Here is a 22,773-nt window from a genome sequence, read left to right as displayed (position 1 = left end):
GTTATTTGTATGTTAGTACTGAAGTCAAATGAATACACTTTCTTTGGAAACCTATGGCTTCTGCCTTGTTGTCTTAGTAATAACTACATATTTTCTTCTTAATTATTTAGATTCAGGCAACAGATAAAGGATCTCCATCTCGAAGAACAGATTATACCCTAACAGTGAATGTCGTAGACGTGAATGACAATCCTCCTATTATTGGCAGTCAATATGGTTACAATGTTAGTGTGTATGAGGTATGTGGAAAAATGTTGCTGCAAAGTTAGACTGTTGACTTCAGTACAGTAGAAATGTACAGTAGAAATATTAAAAGCAGTGGCGGCCCGTCTATTAGGGGCACAGGGGCGCCCCCCCCCCCTAATCCATGCGCCCAGCCCCTAATCTAAATGCCTGGTGCCGGACGTATGGATTCCAATGTGTTTTGTTTTTTTTTTTAACCACTTCAGCCCCGGAAGGATTTACCCCCTTCCTGACCAGAGCACTTTTTACAATTTGGCACTGCGTCGCTTTAACTGCTAATTGCGCGGTCATGCAATGCTGTACCCAAACGAAATTTGCGTCCTTTTCTTCCCACAAATAGAGCTTTATTTTGATGGTATTTGATCACCTCTGCCGCTTTTATTTTTTGCGCTATAAACGGAAAAAGACCGAAAATTTTGAAAAAAAATGATATTTTCTACTTTTTGTTATAAAAAAAATCCATTAAAATCAATTTTAGTCATACATTTAGGCCAAAATGTATTCGGCCACATGTCTTTGGTAAAAAAAATGTCAATAAGCGTATATTTATTGGTTTGCGCAAAAGTTATAGCGCCTACAAACTAGGGTACATTTTCTGGAATTTACACAGCTTTTAGTTTATGACTGTCTATGTCATTTCATGAGGTGCTAAAATGGCAGGGCAGTACAAAACCCCCCCAAATGACCCCATTTTGGAAAGTAGACACCCCAAGGAAATTGCTGAGAGGCATGTTGAACCCATTGAATATTTTTTTTTTTTGTCCCAAGTGATTGAATAATGACAAAAAAAAAAAAAAAATTACAAAAAGTTGTCACTAAATGATATATTGCTCACACAGGCCATGGGCATATGTGGAATTGCACCCCAAAATACATTCAGCTGCTTCTCCTGAGTACGGGGATACCAAATGTGTGGGACTTTTTGGGAGCCCAGCCGCGTACGGGGTCCCGAAAACCAAGCACCGCCTTCAGGATTTCAAAGGGCATACATTTTTGATTTTACTCCCCACTACCTATCACAGTTTTGAAGGCCATAAAATGCCAAGATGGCACAAACCCCCCCAAATGACCCCATTTTGGAAAGTAGACACCCCAAGCTATTTGCTGAGAGGCATGTTGAGTCCATGGAATATTTTATATTTGGACACAAGTTGCAGGAAAGTGACAATTTTTTTTTTTTTTCACAAAGTTGTCACTAAATGATATACTGCTCAAACATGCCATGGGCATATGTGGAATTACACCCCAAAATACATTCTGCTGCTTCTCCTGAGTACGGGGATACCACATGTGTGGGACTTTTTGGGAGCCTAGCCGCGTACGGGGCCCCAAAAACCAAGCACCGCCTTCAGGATTTCTAAGGGCATAAATTTTTGATTTTACTCCTCACTACCTATCACAGTTTTGAAGGCCATAAAATGCCAAGATGGCACAAACCCCCCCCAAATGACCCCATTTTGGAAAGTAGACACCCCAAGCTATTTGCTGAGAGGCATGTTGAGTCCATGGAATATTTTATTTTTTGACACAAGTTGCGGGAAAGTGACAATTTTTTTTTTTTTTTGCACAAAGTTGTCACTAAATGATATATTGCTCACACAGGCTATGGGCTTATGTGGAATTGCACCCCAAAATACATTCTGCTGATTCTCCTGAGTATGGGGATACCACATGTGTGGGACTTTTTGGGAGCCTAGCCGCGTACGGGGCCCCGAAAACCCAGCACCGCCTTCAGGATTTCTAAGGGCGTAAAGTTGTGATTTCACTCATCACTACCTATCACATTTTTGAAGGCCATAAAATGCCCAGATGGCACAAAACCCCCCCAAATGACCCCATTTTGGAAAGAAGACACCCCAAGCTATTTGCTGAGAGGCATGATGAGTACATGGAATATTTTATATTTTGACACAAGTTGCGGGAAAGTGACAATTTTTTTTTTTTGCACAAAGTTGTCACTAAATGATATATTGCTCAAACATGCCATGGGCATATGTGGAATTACACCCCAAAATACATTCTGCTGCTTCTCCTGAGTACGGGGATACCACATGAGTGGCACTTTTTGGGAGCCTAGCTTCATACGGGGCCCCGAAATCCAATCACCGCCTTCAGGATTTCTAAGAGCGTTAATTTTTGATTTCACTCCTTACTACCCATCACAGTTTTGAAGGCCATAAAATGCCAAGATAGCACAAAACCGCCCCAAAATGACCCCATTTTGGAAAGTAGACACCCCAAGCTATTTGCTGAGAGGCATGGTGAGTATTTTGCAGCTCTCATTTGTTTTTGAAAATGAAGAAAGACAAGAAAAACGTATTTTTTTTTTCTTTTTTCAATTTTCAAAAGTTTGTGACAAAAAGTGAGGTCTGCAAAATACTCACTATACCTCTCAGCAAATAGCTTTGGGTGTCTATTTTCCAAAATGGGGTCATTTGGGGGGGGTTTGTGCCATCTGGGCATTACATGGCCTCCGAAACTGTGATAGGCAGTGAAGAGTGAAATCAAAAATTTACGCCCTTAGAAAGCCTGAAGGCGGTGCTTGGTTTTCGGGGTGCTGTACGCGGCTAGGCTCCCAAAAAGTCTCACACATGTGGTATCCCCGTACTCAGGAGAGGCAACAGAATGTATTTTGGGGTGTAATTTCACATATTCCCATGGCATGTTTGAGCAATATATCATTTAGTGACAACTTTGTGCAAAAAAAAAAAAAAATAATAATAATTTGTCTTTTTCCCGCAACTTGTGTCACAATATAAAATATTCCATGGACTCAACATGCCTCTCAGCAAATAGCTTGGGGTGTCTACTTTCCAAAATGGGGTCATTTGGGGGGGTTTTGAACTGTCCTGGCATTTTATGCACAACATTTAGAAGCTTATGTCACACATCACCCACTCTTCTAACCACTGGAAGACAAAGCCCTTTCTGACACTTTTTGTTTACATGAAAAAATTATTTTTTTTTGCAAGAAAATTACTTTGAACCCCCAAACATTATATATTTTTTTAAAGCAAATGCCCTACAGATTAAAATGGTGGGTGTTTCATTTTTTTTTTTCACACAGTATTTGCGCAGCGATTTTTCAAACGCATTTTTTGGGGAAAAAACACACTTTTTTAAATTTTAATGCACTAAAACACACTATATTGCCCAAATGTTTGATGAAATAAAAAAGATGATCTTAGGCCGAGTACATGGATACCAAACATGACATGTTTTAAAATTGCGCACAAACGTGCAGTGGCGACAAACTAAATACATTTTTAAAAGCCTTTAAAAGCCTTTACAGGTTACCACTTTAGATTTACAGAGGAGGTCTACTGCTAAAATTACTGCCCTCGATCTGGCCTTCGCGGTGATACCTCACATGCATGGTGCAATTGCTGTTTACATTTGACGCCAGACCAACGCTTGCGTTCGCCTTTGCGCGAGAGCAGGGGGGGACAGGGGTGCTTTTTTTTTTTTTTTTTTTTTTTTTAATTAATTTTTTGATTTTTTATCTTATTTTTAAACTGTTCCTTTCATTTTTATTTTTTTTAAATCATTTTTATTGTTATCTCAGGGAATGTAAATATCCCCTATGATAGCAATAGGTAGTGACAGGTACTCTTTTTTGAAAAAATTGGGGTCTATTAGACCCTAGATCTCTCCTCTGCCCTCAAAGCATCTGACCACACCAAGATCGGTGTGATAAAATGCTTTCCCAATTTCCCAATGGCGCTGTTTACATCTGGCGAAATCTAAGTCATGAAATGCTCGTAGCTTCCGGATTCTTAGGCCATAGAGATGTTTGGAGCCATTCTGGTCTCTGATCAGCTCTATGGTCAGCTGGCCGAATCACTGGCTGCATTCTCAGGTTCCCTGTTGGGACAGGAGAGCCAGAGAAAAACATGGAAGACGGTGGGGGGGGGGGCATTTCCTCCCACTGCTTGTAAAAGCAGTCTAGAGGCTAATTAGCCACTAGGATTGCTTTTACATGAAAGCCGACCGCTGGCTGAAAAGAATGATACCAAGATGATACCTAAACCTGCAGGCATCATTCTGGTATAACCACTCAAAGTCCAGCAACATACCAGTACGTTGCTGGTCCTTGTTGGGCATATATTGTAAACTTTTTTTTCATGCAGCCTGTGGGCTGAACGAAAAAAAGATATTGATCGGTGGGTATGCCCACCATTAGAATACCTCCCTTCATCCACCCACTTCTAATGATGGGCATACATGCACCATTTATATATGCCGAAGCATGGGGGCATCCTCCCGCAAAAGGCAGGAGCAAATTGCTCCTCCACCCACTGCCCCCACGCTTCGGCATATATGCTGAAGTATGTAACTGTGCTGGTGAAATCACCTCCGACAGCGCTGGAGTCACGGCTTTATGTATCGTGGGAGCAAACGCTGTTGCTGTCAAGATAAATAAATCCGCGCTGCAACTGAATGGCGTACCTGCTAAGCAAATGATGGTTAACAAAAAACAAAGTAACATTACAGTATAACAGTAATACTTACCATACCTGCAAAGCAAATACAAAAAAAAAACCATAGTAAAAAATAAAACATTTAACGCAACCTGTGCCTACCTAAAATATATATATGCCGAAGCATGGGGGCATCCTCCCGCAAAAGGCAGGAGCAAATCGCTCCTCCACCCACTTCTGCCCCCACGCTTCGGCATATATGCTGAAGTATGTAACTGTGGTGGTGAAATCACCTCCGACAGCGCTGGAGTCACGGCTTTATGTATCGTGGGAGCAAACGCTGTTGCTGTCAAGATAAATAAATCCGCGCTGCAACTGAATGGCGTACCTGCTAAGCAAATGATGGTTAACAAAAAACAAAGTAACATTACAGTATAACAGTAATACTTACCATACCTGCAAAGCAAATACAAAAAAAAACCATAGTAAAAAATAAAACATTTAACGCAACCTGTGCCTACCTAAAATATATATATGCCGAAGCATGGGGGCATCCTCCCGCAAAAGGCAGGAGCAAATCGCTCCTCCACCCACTTCTGCCCCCACGCTTCGGCATATATGCTGAAGTATGTAACTGTGGTGGTGAAATCACCTCCGACAGCGCTGGAGTCACGGCTTTATGTATCGTGGGAGCAAACGCTGTTGCTGTCAAGATAAATAAATCCGCGCTGCAGCTGAATGGCGTACCTGAAAACACAAAGGTGGTTAACAATAAAAAAAAACAAAGTATAAAAAAATTACATACCTGAAAAGCAAACATGATAAAACATAACAATAAAACAATGCAGAATAGAATACAGTAAAAAAGAGCAGAACAATAGAGAGAAAATAGAGAGAGAGAGAGAACAATAAAATGACAACTATTTTTGGTACGCTCGTATAATAATTGTCCACGTACAAGTGGTACCCCTTTCCGAATAAGGGTGACACCAAGTCCCACACTATCTTGCCAGCGCTTCCTATGTAGTCAGGGCAGTTGATCGGCTCTACGTGACTATCTTTGCCCTCGTAAACCATAAATCTACATGTATAGCCTGTGGCCCTGTCACAGAGCTTATACATCTTGACCCCGTATCTGGCACGCTTGCTGGGAAGGTACTGTTTGAAGGACAAGCGGCCAGAAAACTTAATCAGGGACTCATCAACGCAGACAACTTGATGGGGGGTAAACAAGTCTGCAAAACGTTGGTTGAAGTGGTTTACGAGGGGCCGAATTTTGTAGAGCCGATCGTATGCAGGGTCTCCACGAGGACGACAGAGTTCATTGTCGTTGAAGTGCATGAACCGCAAAATCTGCTCGTATCGTGCCCTGGTCATGGAGGCAGAGAACACGGGCATATGGTGAATTGGGTCAGTGGACCAATATGACCGCAACTCACTCTTTTTGGTTATGCCCATGTTGAGGGAAAGGCCCAGAAAGATCTTAAATTCGGAGACCGTAATTGGTCTCCAATCTCTGGCAAGGGAGGACTGGGGATTAGCGGCGATGTGTTGACCAGCGTACAAATTGCTTTGGTCCACAATAGATCTATAGAGATCTTCGGTGAAAAACAGTGAATAAAAATCCAGTGGCATAAAGTCAACTGTTTCCACCTGAATTCCGGGTTGGCCAGTGAAAGGGGGAAGTACGGGTGCTGCAGAAGTGGTGGGTACCCAATTCGGATTGGCGAATGCAGCAGGAAGGGCACTATGGGCACGACGGGCCTGTCTTTGTCTTATTGGTGGCAGCGGGACACTAGTTGTGCTTGCCACCTCGCCAGCTTGAACTGCACTTATGGGACTCGCCACGTCACCACGTGATACTGCAGTGCTGGATGTACGACCAGGGTGTACTAGGCCGCTGGTGCTTGCCAGTTCACCAGAAGGAGTAGCGGCACTAGTACCTCTCTGCTCCCTACGAGAGCCCTGCGGTTCTTGCACTTCAAGGACAGAAGAAGAAGATCGGGGTCTGGTACGCCTGACTCTAGCAGGGACCACAACTCCGTCGTCAGAGCTATCTGTCATGGAGCCGCTGTCCTCTACAGGTTCGTATTCTGAGCCTGAACTTGACAGATGAGTGACTTCCTCTTCACTATCTGTCATACTCAGAAACGTGTAGGCCTCTTCACTAGTGTACCTTCGATTTGCCATTTTGGCCTCTAAATTTAGGGGTACACTAGTGAGACTCACAGGCAAAAAAGCTCCTGACTGTCAGCGACTGATTCAAACCGCTACCAAAAAACTGTTAGCGATCGCAGGGATCAGGCCTGACTCTGCGAACGCTACAGTTATGTGTGCTTAGTGTTTTGTGACAGTTATCGATCGATACTGCACTTGGGTGGGCTGGGCTGGGCTGGGCCGAGGAGCAAAACGCAGGTGCTAGCAGGTATCTGGGCTGATCCCGCTAACACTGCGTTTTTTTGGGGGACCCTAAACTGCTGGGGAGTATAGATCTGATCGGATCAGATATCGATCCGTTCAGATACTATAGCACTAAGGGAGGTGTATGCTGCGTGCGTGGGTTTTAGCGGTACTGGCGCTAACCTGACGCTGCCTGGGGCGACGCAGACCTTATCTGACCCTAAAAACTTAACTTCTATCACCGCCGGGCAATTAGGGGGTTAAACCTTTATAGGGTAATAAACGGCGGGTGCCCTAAAACTGTAATAAACTACAATAAACTACAAAAAACAAACCAACTAACCAGCGTCACCTGTAACAATTATATGGTGATCGCTGGTGAAAGGGTTAACTAGGGGGCAATCAAGGGGTTAAAACCTTTAGTAGGTAGTATATGGGGGTCCCTGTCGCTATAAAACACTGACAGCGAACCTATATACTTACCTCCCTAACTAGCGTCACCTGTGTCACTAATACAGCGATCAGAAAAACGATCGCTTAGTGACACTGGCGACGGGGGGTGATCACGGGGTTAAAACTTTATTAGGGGGGTTAGGGGGGTACCCTGGACCTAAAGGGGGGTACCCTAGACCTAAAGGGGGCTAACCTAACTGCCCTAACACTTGTAACTGACACAAACTGACACCAATGCAATAAATCAGAAAAAAAAAAAAACCTGCTATTGGTGTCAGAGTGACAGGGGGTACAGGGGGGTGATCAGGGGGTGATCGGGGGGTGACAGGGGGGTGACAAGTGTGCCTGCGTGTTCTACTGTATGTGTAGTGTTGGTGCACTTACTTGGATGTCTTCTCTCCTCGGCGCCGGACGAAAAGACCGACTAGAGGAGAGATTACATCACTTCCTCTGCTTCTGTTTACATTCACAGAAGCCGAGGAAGCTTGTCATTGGCCAGGAGCGATCGCGAGGGGGGGGCCACGAATGAGTGGCCTCCCCCTCACCTTTGATCGATCCTGACCTCGATCCGACCGCCGCTGGCACCGGGGGGGGGTCCGATCGGACCCCCCACCCGCGGGCAGGCAAGGACGTACCTGTAAGTCCTTTTGCCTGCCCGTGCCGCTCTGTCGACGTATATAGTCGTGCGGCGGTCGGCAACTGGTTAAAGCACATGATTAGATTTTGTCTTCAAAAAAAGGTGGGCTTGGGTAGCAGTAGTCCACCCAGTTGTGTGACATCAGCAAATTAATATTCGCTAAAGTCTTCCTGTTTCACCTGGCCAATCAGGAAGCGGGTGCTGAGTCTCAATTGGCCGGGAGTCCTAAGCCCGGTTTGGCCGCGAGTCCTAACTCCTGATTGGCCGGGAGGAGAAGTGACTGCCGGCACTCGGGAGGAGGCGCAGGGGGAGAAGCCACCACCTGGATGGGGTAAGTGCAGGGGCTGGTGGGGGACCTAGCGGGCGATGGATGATCGATCAAGCGATGGTGGGGGGGTGGTGGTGATCAATCGAGCGAGCGCTGGGGGGGTGGTTATGTGGTTGGCTGGCTGGGGGGGCTGCGGGCCAGCCCCCCTCCAAGAAGATTGAGCACCAGCTGCCATGGATTACAAGGCTTCTAAAGCAGAGAAGCAGAGAATTTACCAGAACAGATACTGCAAAACTTAATGTAAAAAAGGTTTTGTCCAGAAGAAAAATTGACAATGCAAGATTAGTTTACTTTTCTCAGACTTTTTTCTTTATTTGACCTGGTCATGCTGCCAGCAATACTAATAGCTATATCAGCCTATAAGGCTGTTATGGGGCCTGGGGGTAGAAAAGGGGACCCCCCGTTGGGGGGCTTTTGAGGCTAATAAAACATAGAAAATCTGTGTGCATGTGAAGATAACACATACCCATCACTGTATTATTAAGCCCTTCACGACAAAGGTAAAACAAATCTTAATGCCTGAACACAGTTTTGGCTCTTTGGCATGCGTTAGGAAAACTGTACATATCATTGCAACTACTTATGGTATCCAATTATTTATACCTTGTTTTTTTCAGGACATTTTTTTTAAGTTAGCTGTTTATTTCTTGCTATTACCATAACCTACTGCCAAATCTAAAACAAATTCTCTTACTCCTTATGCCCCCAAGCGATACCACATATGTGTAGGGCCCAGAAACATTAGTGCAGATTTAGCTTTTTTATCCTACCTAAAACACACTGACACTGATTTTTAATTACAATTATATTTGTTTTATTGTACCCAAAATACACTAACCTTCATCTTTATTCACGACCTTTGACACTGCCTTTGACTCTGTGTGTGACCTTTGACTCTAACCCTGACACTGATCTAGCTATTTTTTATTAGTATTATTTTTAACCGCCTACTGCAAATTTACTGCGTCAGAGCAGCCCCGCTGCACTGAATCACGTACCTGTATGTGATCCAGCACTTACGGGTAGGGGGCACCTGCATGCACAACTGCCGCCTTGGCTGTCCTTCGCTCCTGCACAAGCCAATCAGCAGTTCCCAACCAATGATTTATGGCTGAAACCCACTGAAAACCCATTGATTGGCTGAGTGAATAACAGAAGAGCACTCTGTGTTGGTAAACAACACAGAGCTCTCTACAGGCAGCGGCAATATGCCATTTTTTTGCTAAGCAGGGAGGAAAAACCAGCACATTACTCTGTAAAAAAATACACAGTAAAGGAATTACAAAAAAAAAATACACAGTGAACATTGTAGACACAAAGTTAACCCCTTGATTGCCCACAAATGTTAACCCCTTCCCAGCTAGTGTCATTAGTACAGTGACCGTTTCAAATAGCACTGAGCACTGTATTAATGTTACTGCTATAACTTTCAAGCAAACCAAACATTACACACTTACTGGGATTTTTTTACCAAAGACATGGAGTAGAATACATTTTGGCCTAAATTTATAAAGAAATTAGATTTTTGGTATTTTTTAATTTAATGTTTTACAGCAGAAAGTAAAAAAATATAGGGTTTTTCAAAATTTTTGGTCTTTTTTTGTTTATATAATAAAAAAATAAAAAACCCAGTGGTGATCAAATACCACCAAAAGAAAGCTCTATTAGTGTGAAAACAATTATATAAATTGAATTTGGGTACAATGTTGCATGACCGTGCAATTGCCAGTTAAAGTATTGCAGACCTTGCCACTTTCCTCAGAACTGTGCAAGTGCAACAGCTGATTGATAATTATAGAGTCACTCCCATTCATACTCACTTTGCACATGGACACACACTAACCACTTTTTCTTCAGAATAACGAAAGGTAACTCTGCAACAAAGTTTGTTAAAATCGCTGCAAAGTACATAAAAGGGAAAGCTTTTTCTCAACAAAAATATAGTTACTCTTTAAGAACTGCCACTCTTTACTGAGCAACATTGATTGTATCTGGAAAGGATGACTTAACCACTTACCGATCAGCCGCCCCAGTTTTACTGTGGCAGAATGGCAAGGCTGTGGCCACTAGGGGAGTGCGCCCACCCACTGCTTGCCCACGGAGCCGATGCGAGTTCCCGGCGGTTGCGATCACCGTCGGACTCCCGCGATCGCTCGGGGCACACAGAGAACCGGGATCTGCGTGTGTAAAAACAGTTTCCGGTTCTCTGAGGAGAGAAGTAACAGATCGTCTGTTCATACAGAGTATGAACAGCGATCTATTTCTTCCCCTGCACAGTCCCCTCCCCCCTTCAGTTAAAGAACACAATAGGGAACACATTAACCCCTTGATCGCCCCCTAGTGTTAACCCTTTCACTGCCAGTGACATTTTTACAGTAATCAATGCATTTTTATAGCATGGATCTCTGTATTAATGCCAATGGTCCCAAAAATGTGTCAAAAGTGTCCAATGTGTCCGCCATAATGTCACAGTCCCGATAAAAATCGCAGATCGCCGCCATTACTAGTAAGAAAAAAAATCATAACAAAAATGCTATAAAACTATCCCATATTTTGTAGATGCTATTTTTAGCAAAAATATGTAGAAGAATACATATCGGCCTAAACTGAGGAAAAAATAGTTTTTTTATATATTTTTGGGGGATATTTATTATAGCAAAAAGTAAAAAATATTGTGTTTTTTTTTGTTTATAGCGCAAAAAATAAAAAGCAGAGGTGATCAAATACCACCAAAAGAAAGCTCTGTTTGTGGGGAAAAAAAAGGATGTAATTTTTGTTTGGGTGCAACGTCCCACGACCGCGCAATTGTCAGTTAAACCTACGCAGTGCCGAATCGCAAAAAGTGCTCTGGTCAGGAAGGGGGTAAAATCTTCCGGGGCTGAAGCGGTTAAAGTACCAAAATCATATGATCAGCATGACTGGCCTAGCAGCGAGTATTTCATTGGGAGGTCCACAATGGCAGCCCTATATTTCTCGCAGCACCAGCAGGCATAGTTTTTGTTTTTTTATTATTTTTAACACTGTATTGGGCCTGAAGCCATGATATGTATAGAGAATTTGTTTAGTTTTTACAGCCTTTTTTGGAAAACATTACAGTTATTACAAAATATATATTATTTCTAATTTTACAATATGAGCAGTGCTTTTCAACCTTTTTCTGACACATATCTTTTAAGCAGGAAATTTAGTAATTACCCTTTCATATGGTCTCTGCTCATTTGATTATGTTATGAGCATGGAGCAATTATCCACTACATTTAAGGAATCTTGGATAGAATTTAATGATGCGGAGGAAGGTTAGACTGTCAATAGATCTAATGAGAATACTTTGTGGAATCGCAATATGTCTAATTGCTGATTCCCTTGCAATTATATTGCAATTGTATTTGATTCAATTTTCTCATTTGCCTTTTTGGTGTCATTTGGAAACTTCAGGTATAATAAATTAGTTTCCTCAACATTTACAGTAAAATTAATCTATTACTAGAAATATGTACCAAAAGGTTAATCTATTACTAGAAATATATAGCAAACCGGCAAAGTGGGTGATATCACCCACTGCACAGGTTGACCGTACATATCATTAACTGTTAAAAATTTCCAATATATCTTGCAGAAGCCCCTAAATTCAGGTGTGTTCTGTATGCAAATGTAAATTTTGCTGTAAGCCAAAGTGTATACATGTTTCCTGCCCGCAATCCCACAGTTCTGTGCAAAATGCCTTAAACCTACTGAGTGATTGCCAAATTATCCTGTGAGGTGCCAGAGTATCTGTTAACATAGCACCCATGTGACAGCATGGCATTCTCTAACTTCTGACAGCATGACACCCCTTTGTCTCTGGCTTATTTAAGTGATGCCATTTGTCACACCATGATTTAACAGAAGACTCTACAGGTGCCCACCACAGACTAAGTGGTGTATATAGTAGTAAGCAGGGCTTTTTTTCTCAGAAAATAGGTGCAGGAACTCAACCGCGACGTCTCAAAAAACCCTCCCCTACCCCACACAAACTCTTCAAACCACATCAAATAGTGAGTGTGGTCAGATTAAAGGGGCAATAAATACCAGGAGTGCATTATGTACAGAGTGCAGATTTTCTGGTGGGGGGTGTGGGGGGGGGTTCAGCCTTCTTCCACAGCTGATTACTTGTGCATCCCCTATCTTCCTCACTTTCATCAATCTTCAACTCTGACCTCTGCATGCAACCCCACTTCCACTGTCTCCATCTTCTCCTTCCTTCCTAAAAGCTCTGCCATCTTCCACATGTCTTACTTGTGTTGGTGTATTAAGCTGAAGCACCCAGCCGGCTCTAGTACCTCCCCGCACACTATAGGTGGCTCTGCCTCTCTCACTTGCAGGGTGATCATTCAGTTGGGGTGTTGGGATCTGCACCTGCATCTCCCTTGTCCCCATCCTGCACTCAGTGGCAGTCAGTCAGGAGATCAGATCTATAGGAGCCGATGGGAGACAAGCTTTCTCTTGTAAACACAGAAGCCAGACTTCTGTGTTTGCAAGAGATAGTGGTGAGCAGGGAGCAGAGGGCCTGAGCCAGAGGTGGTGAAACTGAGTTCCACCAAGTTCCAGCTGAAAAAAAGCCCTGGTAGTAAGGAATGAAAGCCTAGTGATGGCACTGACATATTAGAGCACACGTAACCATTCAATCCAGGACTGCCTACTTATCTCTGTAAAGTGTAGGTATACTCCCTACTTGTCTGGTAAATTTACCACTGGAATTGTTTGTTTAAATCTGTTTTATAAATAAAAGAAAACCTGATGATCCTGTCAGAAATTCAGAGTTGCCCTGTGTGCTCTGTCTGTGTTATCTAAAAGGGTCTATTTAGCCCTCCTAGCTCTTATCAAATGAAAACTGGGCAGGGCTGACACCACTTCGTCCAAGAGAAATACTGTGTTTACACATTTCTGACAGATCAACAGATATTTTTCTTTATTTGCATGGTGTTTAAAGGGATAAAACATGGGGAAATGTGCATGCATTGAAGAGATGTACTGCATATGTTTTTTTTATTTTTTTTATTTTGCCTTGACATACTCTTTAATTAATGACTTATCTAAATTGCACAAGTTCCATGGATATTTTCATTTCCTCACAACTTTATATGTATTTATCCCACACAGATGACTAGTCTTAACCAAATGTATTTATTAAAGAAGAAGTGAACTTTGTGGGGATGAGCCTTTGCCATAATCTGTAAGTTTGCACAGCATGCTTGCAGATAATGGCGCATACTTATATCCTATGCTGTACTCCAGTGATGATGGGTCCAGGCACCTGTCACAGCTGCATTCCCCGCTGCCCCCATTTTCACTGCTGATTCTCACACATTACATGTTGATGTTCTTTCACCATTGGACAGCCACTGATGATGTAACTGTTGCACATGCGCACAAGAGTTACAAGATGTGTCCCTGACACCTGGCCCATTCCCGACATTTGTAAGATTAGTTGAGAGAGTACACTGCATGGAGCATGCCCCACACAGTGTACACAGAACATTAAAATTGCTAGTGAAAACAGCTTCTAGCATTTTTTTTTTATTGTATTACATTTTTTTTTCTTTATAATTCTGAGCAGAATGTGTTTTAATAATGCCTTTACCAGTGCATTTTTTTTTGTTATGTAACAAAAGGGAAAAGTGTAGTATCGCTAACGTTTTGCACTGGACTCCATTACATGAGTGTCTCTTCAGAATTCCAAGAACTTGCTGTCTCATTGTACACTATTTTAGTGTTCAGTATTTTTTCCAAAGAAAAAGCATGTTTTATTGTTTGATTGATACCAGACAACTTTATTGTTATTTTCTGCTATACCTAAATCATGTTCAGTCTTTTGTTTGGTTGTTTCTTCTTTGTGCAGAATGTTGGAGGTGGAACATCAATAATTCGAGTAAATGCAACTGACAAGGACAAAGGACTGAATAGTGTTCTTTCATATTACATCACACAAGGCAACGATGACTCCATTTTCCGCATGGATAGGCTCACTGGGGAAATTTCCACAAGACCATCCCCTCCTGATCGTGAAAAACAGAGTTTCTATCAGCTGAAGGTTGTTGTGGAGGATGAAGGAAATCCTGCGCTTTCAGTGAGTACCTTCTTAAAGCAGCGTTAACCATAACATCTTTTTAAAAAATATGATCCTGAAGATTGCAGAATATTTATTCAGCAGTCCTCTGTCATTCTTTTTCCTCCTTAAATAAGCATTTGGCTTCATTTCCATAATTGTGCGTGCACGTGCAACGCATCTATATGTATTTGCCTGCAAATGGGCATGTCCAGGTAGGATATTGCCAGATGTGCCAGGCCTGTGTTTTTGCCTGTTCTGGAGAGCACCCTGACACGAATGGAATGAGATCTGCACTACATTCATTTAATTGGAGGAAAAGTAACATACAGAAACGTGCAAACACAAATGCATGCATCGGGGCACTTACACGTGAAAACATTGATTGCGTTACACATGTCGCATAGCGGCACACATGAGGGAGAGAGTTAACTTTTAAACTCATGACCTGCAGGGTTTTGAAGTTTGTCACCATTTCATGAGCACACGCAGTTTAAAGGTTTAACATGATAGGTATCTGTTTACTCAGCATAACCTCATCTTATATACTTTACCAAAAAAAATGGGTAATGTATTGCAGTGCGCTAAAATTAACTTTGGTGTATATTTTATTGTAATTTTGCAATTCCTAAACCATTGCACTGATACTCTATGGCATAAAAATTGGAACTACCACTATTTTATTCTTTAGGTTATCTGCTTTCAGAAAATATATAATGTTTTGGGAGTTTTATTTAATCTTCAGACCTAAAATTATTTTTTAAATATGTGCAAAAAAACACAAAAACAGTTCTGGCAGAGAAGGGGCTAAAACTATCCTTGCTTTGACAAGTTCATTTACCGCTCACTGGCGTCGCTATGGGAGTGTGGGGGGGGGTTGGACCGACCACACCTCGGTGACACCCGCCAGAGGGGTGACACCAGGCTCGGAGCGGTTCTTGTCGGTGACAGAGGCAGCACCTCAGAAAGCACCTCACAAGGGCCGGAGGTCTGTAGGAGCACCTATGAGACACGGAGATAATTTAGGCAGCAAGGACTTGAGAAACCATTGAAAAGGCTGACCGGGAGCCCGGGATAGGGGAAGAGACCGGAGAGGAGGAGCCAATGAAGGGACTGAGTGAGTAATCCTTATCCTTACAATACCTGGCACTGTACATGGCTCGGTCTGGACCCGCACAAACAGCACATGCCATTCCCTCAGATGAAGCCTCAAGCTGTGCGGTCTGTGCCCCCCAGTGAGGATGACAGAGCTGGCTGTGTGCCTGGACAGGATGTGCAGGAAACAGCGAGGGGTAAGGAGCCGGGGGAAGGTGAGTGGGGGGAGGGAGAGTCTCACACTTCTCTCTCTCTCATCCCCCCTCTCTGTCACCCCCAACCCCTCTCTCACCCCCCAATTTTCCCCTCTCCCTCATCCCTCCCTCACCCCCCACTCCCCCTCTCTCTCTCTCTCTCTCTCTCTCTCTCTCTCCCCCTCTCTGTCAGCCCCAGCCCCTCTCTCTCCCCCCCAACCCCCCTCTCTCTCTCTCTCTCCCCCTCTCTGTCAGCCCCAGTCCCCCTCTCTCTCACCCCCTCTCTGCCTATAGAGGAGAGAGCCCGAGGTGCTAGCCTGCCCAGTGTCTACTGCTCTGTCCTTCCGTCACTCTGCATGTTTTACTGCACACACCATATTTTACCACACCAGGTGACACCAACCCTAGTGACGCCACTGCTACTGCTCTAGGGAAAGAGCTATTCTGCAACCTATTAGTCTAACAGTCTAATTAGTGTAACATATCTCATAATATTTGACGCTCATTTGTGAAGATGGCTCAAATTGATATCTTCTAAACTTGGAAGTGGGGACCCAATTATCCAATGGGTCATTTTAACCACCCTCTGCAAATCTTTCCTCTTAGCCTGTGTACAACTAGAATACAAAATTGTACAGTAATATGTTTATTGTAAGTCTGTTGTGGTATAAAATATTTTTTTTAAAACGGTATTCACCACTGCTGTGTGCACAGGATGATAAGGCTGCATTGTTTTCTTATTTTATTTTGTTGTACAACAGTTATTTTATTGCACCTGCTAATTGTCAGAGATCTAGCACAGTAAAGCCGTGTACACACGGGCGAACTTTTCAGCATCAAACGTCCGACGGAGTTACGATGGCCTTTCGGACAACCTGACTTGCCCACACACGAACGGACTAAAGTCTGCTCAAAAGTCTGTTGGTATGAACGTGATGACGTATTAAGGGACTAGAATAAGGAAATTCATAGCCAGTAGCCAATAGCTGCCCTTGCGTCCTTTTTCATCTGTCGGACTAGCATACAGACGAACGGATTTTTCGACCAGACTCAAGTCCGTCGGAAAGATTTGAAACATGTTCCAAATCTACAGCCCGTCTGATTTTCGACAGAAAAAGTCAGCTGAAGGTCCGATGAAGCCCACACGTGGTCGGAATTTGCTCGACGGATTTGTTCCTTCGGACCAGTCCGGTCGAAAAGTCCGCCCATGTGTACACAGCATAAGGGAGATTCCCTGCTATACGGGCCTTTATTTTAGTTAAAACTGAACTCCAGCCTTATCTTGAGTATTGTGCAGTTGTTCAGGGCCTTTCCCCCATGCCGACCTTGCTTAAAGTAGAACTATAGGCAAAACTTTATTTTTTTTTTCATTTTGGATAGAGCAAGGGATAGTTATAACACCTATCAGATTTTTTTTTTTTTTATCTGTGTCCCATTGCGGAGATTTCCCTTCACTTCCTGCCCTATAGCCGAACAGGAAGTGAGAGGAAATCCCTGCAAGTTAAGGGAACTTCTTGGGGACCTCCATGTCACCAGAACTAGTGTCCCCATGCTATTACATTTCTGGGGACAACCCAAAATTTGGGATTTTCTGTTACTTTCAATGATAATGGTAAACAGGAAAAAGAGAGAGAGTGAATCTCCCTAACGGGGACACAGGCAGGTGTTGTAATAACTCTCCCCTCTATCCAAAACTATAAAAGTGTTGCCTTTAATTATACCTTAATGATTCTCAATGAGTGCATTAGAAGCTAAATATAGAACCCATCAATGTCTTTGCTGGAGGACATTTAGCATCCTCCAGCCCTATCCTTCCCAGCCTTGCTGTTCCTGGTCTGCCATTTCCATTCATTGGATATCAATTCTTTCAGTCATAAAGACTTGGCATCACATGTGGCCATTACCTAGGGCAGTCTGCATGCAAATGCCTGCCTGGGACTGTCCACTCCTTATTCAATATGGCACAACATCCAAAAATAGCTCTTTATATACAGTATACTAAAGCGCTAAAACCTACAAAAATAAAAAATAAAGAAAAATATTATCTGTGAAAACATAAATACTAAGTGCCCATATACACTGCAGTGTTCACTTAGAGAAACCAAGGATGTTTCAGTGCAGACATAAATACAAAGGGGGTTATTTACTAAAGGAAAATCCACTTTGCAGTGCAAGTGCACTTGAAAGTGCACTGAAAGTGCACTTGGAAGTGCAGTCGCTGTAGATCCGAGGGGGGTATGCAAGGAAAATAAAAAACAGCATTTTAGCTTGCACATGATTGGATGATAAAATCAGCAGAGCTTCCACTCATTTCAGATCTACCCCTCAGATTTAGAGCGACTGCACTTCCAAGTACACTTGCAGTGCAAAGTGGATTTGCTTTTTGTAAATAACCCCCAAAGTGTCCATTTAAGAAAACAACGTTTACATCCTCATTAACAAGCTCGAGACAACTTCTTATTTCTTGATAACTTTAATTATCACCACTGTGACTTGAATCAAGGTGTGCAGCTCACCAACAACTCTCAGACGTACACTCATGAACTATGTATGCCCAAAATGCATTGAATTGGGCTCAAACAGCATGAGATCTCATATGGATGGACAGAAGCCTCATAGCATTTCTCCTTACGCCTTCCAGATGCCTCATAGTATAAGTATGTTGTTACACATACAAGAAAAAGAACCGCTGCTCCAGGTGTATAAAGATAAGGCTGATTGGAGTATCTTGCAGAGTGCTAGCCTCGGCCCACCTCCGTGGGAAACTTGGAAAGAAGAAAGAAATGGCTGCACATCCAGAACTTCCGATTGCCTTTTATTTTGTTTCACAAATATAACATCAAAGACACCAAACTGTGGTCACGTAGACGCGTTTCACACATACATCTTGTGCTTAATCATCACCTGTTGTTACACATACACGAATTTCCCAAAAAGATATAAAAGCTTCATAGCATAATACTGTAAGGCTATTTTTTTTTTTGCCGGTCTGTATTAGCAATAAAGCACCGCTAATTTTATCAGCGCTTTACCGTCGTTTTAGCAGTGCTTTTCGGCCACTAGTGGGGCGCTTTTAACCCCCGCTAGCGGGCAAAGAAAGGGTTAAAAGTGCTCATATTGCGGCACTTTGCAGGCGCTTCGACAGAGCTGCCCATTCATTTTAATGGGCAGGGCATTTTGGGAGTGGTGTATACGCTGCTCCCAAACATGCTGTTTGCAGGACTTTTCAGAGCGTCCCGCAAGCGTACCGCCCCAGTGTGAAAATTCTGAATGTGGTTTTCAGGCGTTAGAGGCTATTTCTAGCGTTAAACCTGTAAGGCTGCTTTCACATTGAGGCGGTTTTTTTCAAGATGTTTTAGCGCTAGAAATAGCCTCTAACTAATGCCTGAAAACCGCCTCCCCATTCATTTCAGTGTGAATATATGTTAACTCTGTTATGCCCCGTACACACGGTCGGATTTTCCAACAGAAAATGTGTGATAGGACCTTGTTGTCGGAAATTCCGACCGTGTGTGGGCTCCATCACACATTTTCCATCGGATTTTCCAACACACAAAGTTTGAGAGCAGGCTATAAAATTTTCCGACAACAAAATCCGTTGTCAGAAATTCCGATCGTGTGTACACAAATCCGACACACAAAGTGCCATGCATGCTCAGAATAAATTAAGAGACGAAAGCTACTGCCCCGTTTATAGTACTGACGTACGTGTTTTACGTCACCGCGTTCAAAACAATCGGATTTTCCGACAACTTTGTGTGACCATGTGTATGCAAGACAAGTTTGAGCCAACATCCGTCGGAAAAACCCATGGATTTTGTTGGGCATAAGAGTTAATTCACATCAGCTGTGTTCGGCAGTGCACCTTAACAAGCTCCCGCTGCTGTGTATGGGCCCTAAGACCAGAAAATGTAATAACTGCCCAGCATGCACTTCCTTTTAGGAGAGTTACAGTCTAATATTGTTAGTGTTTAGCAATGACATAGGGAGTGTGCATTGGTGGGCAGCCATGTTTTTTTTTAAACCTGGGAAGGTGTATATACAGTTGTTCAGTCAGATGCTCCCCATAGTGCCCAGTTGGCTTGCCTTAAGGCTCCATTCACACCTGAGCGTTTTGTAGCTTGAAGCCTGAAGCTACAAAACACTGGAGGGGAAAAAATCAATTATTCTCTATGGAGATGGTTCACATCTCCACTCCAAAACGCCTGAAGCCCTACGCCTGAAGCTCAAACAAGTTCTGGACCCTTTTTGTCGCGTGAATCGGGCAGATTTGGGAATTTTTCTGCTTTTTACATTGGTGACCTTGCTGCCCTGCACAAAATTGTGGCAAATCGCGGTAAAAATCACGGTAAAAAACGCCGTAAAATTGCGCAATTTTCTGCCTGAAAACGCCAAGCTCAGGTGTGAATGGGGCCTTACATCTAGCTCAGACTATACTACTCATTTCATTTACGAGGCATTTTTTCTGTAGTAAATATTATTGGTCTCCACCTTGCAGATGTTTGAGGTTATGGAGAGGTCAATGGGTGTTTCCTTCTATGTATGTGGTCTTCTTCAAACCATACTATGAGATCTATTTAGTGTGAGTCATTCTAGTCTTTCCTGCCTGGAAGTCAAATATATTGTTTGTGTTTGAAACCACACGGAAAATCAGACACCACTTATACACTATAAGTGTTCCCCTGTAGTTTTGGTCGCTTTTTTGTCTTAGTTTACAAATAGGAGTATGCACACATGAGATGCATCTTTGAGTTAACGTGGACCTATAAGGTGCTAAGATTCAAAAGTCAGTTTAGGACAGAGATAATTAACCTCTGCAACATCTCCAAACTACGTCCCTTCCTAACCAATGAAACCACAAAGCTCCTGATTCACTCCCTGGTTATCTCTCGCCTCGAATACTGCAACTCCCTCCTCATTGACTTAAATAGACTATCCCCCTTCAGTCCATCATAAATACTGCTGCCAGACTCATCCACCTTACAAACCGCTCTGCATCTGCTATACTTCTCTGCCACTCACCCAACTAATTAAATTCAAAATACTAACAATAAGTTACAAAGCCATTCACAACTCTGACCCCAGCTACATCAGTAGCCCAGTCTCAAGATACCAACCTAATCATCCTCTTCGTTCCTCCCAAGACCTCCTGCTTTCTAGCCTCCTCATCACCTCCTCCCATATTCGCCTCCAGGACTTCTCCCGAGCCTCTCCTGTCCTCTAGAATACCCTACCCCAATCTGTAAGACTATCTCCAAATCTATCTACTTTTAGGTGATCCCTGATACCCTGCCTCCATCTAACAACTGTTCTTTTATTTTCTTCATCAGCTCATCCCCCACAGTTCTTACCCTTTTGTATCACTTGACCCTCCCTCCCAGATTGTAAGCTCTAACGAGCAGGGCCCTCTGATTCTTCCTGTATTAAATGGTATTGTAATTGTACTGTCTGCCTCATGTTGTAAAGCTCTGCGCAAACTGTCGGCGCTATATAAATCCTGTATAATAATAATAATTATTAAATAATCGGTAAATGCGTATCAAAACAAGCCCTTGTACTGACAATTGTCTGATAGGACTGCATTGCCCTTTGTGACCATTTCACAATTTTCTTACTTTTTCCACTATAAGTCACCCACTTGTGGCAGCCAGAACTGGTAGTTTTCATACCCTATCACATTTTGTTTAGTGGGAACTACAATAAATCTTCTGATATGCTGGAAAGAATTTTGCATCCAAGAATGCGTGGGTACTCGAGATCCATGCAGGATTCCTTATAACTTGAAGTGATTGTAAAGTCTCGTTTTTTGTTTTTTTTTTAGTAGCTTGCTATGGGGGCACCTGAGCCGAGCTGCAGCTCCGTGTGTCCATTCAGACATGGAGCTGCCGTTCGGCCTCGCCCCCTCTCTCTCCTGATTGGCTAACTGACTTTGATTGACAGCCGTGGGAGTGAATGGTGTTGCTGCTGTGCCTCTGCCAATCAGGGGGGAGAGTCTCGGATGGCCGAGGGACTTGTGGAAATCGCTGGATAGAGATGGGGCTCAGGTAAGTATTAGGGGGCTGCTGCACACAGAAGGCTTTTTATCTTAATGCATTCAGATAAAAACTCTTTTGCCTTTACAACTGTTTAACCAAAACTAAAAAGATCTTTCTGTAGGGAAATGTGTCAAATATTCTAGCACTTAAAGTGAAACTAAAGACAATTTTTTTTTGGTTAGGGAGGGTTATAATATCGTAATTCTTTTCCATCTATAACTGAATGGGAAGATTTCCCTTCACTTCCTGTCTCATAGCCAAAACAGGAAGTGAGATTAAATCCTTCCAAAGTGAAGGAATCCCTATGTGTCACCACAATCACCAGAACTAGTGTTCTGATTGGAATATTTCCCCTCTATTACTATTCTGGAGACAACCCAATATTTGGGAATTTCTTTCATTTTACTCTCAGTGATAACAGTAAACAAAATAAAAAAAAAGAGGATGAATCTCCCTAATGGGAGCACAGACAGCGGTAAAAATCTGACAGGTGTTCTAATCTCTCTCCACTCTATCCAAAACTGAAAAAAAAAATGTTGCCTTTAGCTACGCTTTAACATTTTAAACTGCAGGCCTGGATGTTATACTGCATCATATCACCATATGACAGTTTGGGCCTTATCCTGTCTAGGAAGCCCAAACACAACCCAAATACACTAATACTCTTATACACTTTCAACCTGGAATATACTTTGCTTTGGCTTCAGGATATTTCTAATTTTCTGGAGCACAAAACATTCATAATAATACTGTATAAATAAAAACAGTGACCAGAAGACCAGAATTATAATTTAAGTACTGCCGCATTATAATTGAGACTGCTGAAAGGTTTCAACCATTTTGCGATATTAAAATATATCCATGAGACATAAAACAGTCCTA

At 42.8% G+C, this 22,773-nt stretch overlaps 1 protein-coding gene across 1 annotated transcript in view; it reads left to right on the top strand.

Moving 5' to 3' along the window:
- CDH23 (cadherin related 23) overlaps positions 1 to 22,773 on the top strand; it is a 1,935,615-nt gene that overhangs the window by 1,588,883 nt on the left and 323,959 nt on the right. The window contains exons 35-36 of the mRNA XM_073596703.1: positions 111 to 239; positions 14,361 to 14,588. Of these exons, the coding sequence (XP_073452804.1) occupies positions 111 to 239; positions 14,361 to 14,588 (357 nt within the window). The remainder of the gene's footprint in view (positions 1 to 110; positions 240 to 14,360; positions 14,589 to 22,773) is intronic.

This window comes from Aquarana catesbeiana, linkage group LG08 (genome assembly GCF_042186555.1).
Source record: "Aquarana catesbeiana isolate 2022-GZ linkage group LG08, ASM4218655v1, whole genome shotgun sequence".
NCBI classification, from domain to species: Eukaryota; Metazoa; Chordata; class Amphibia; order Anura; family Ranidae; genus Aquarana; species Aquarana catesbeiana.
This window is presented reverse-complemented; position numbering and strand designations above follow the sequence as displayed.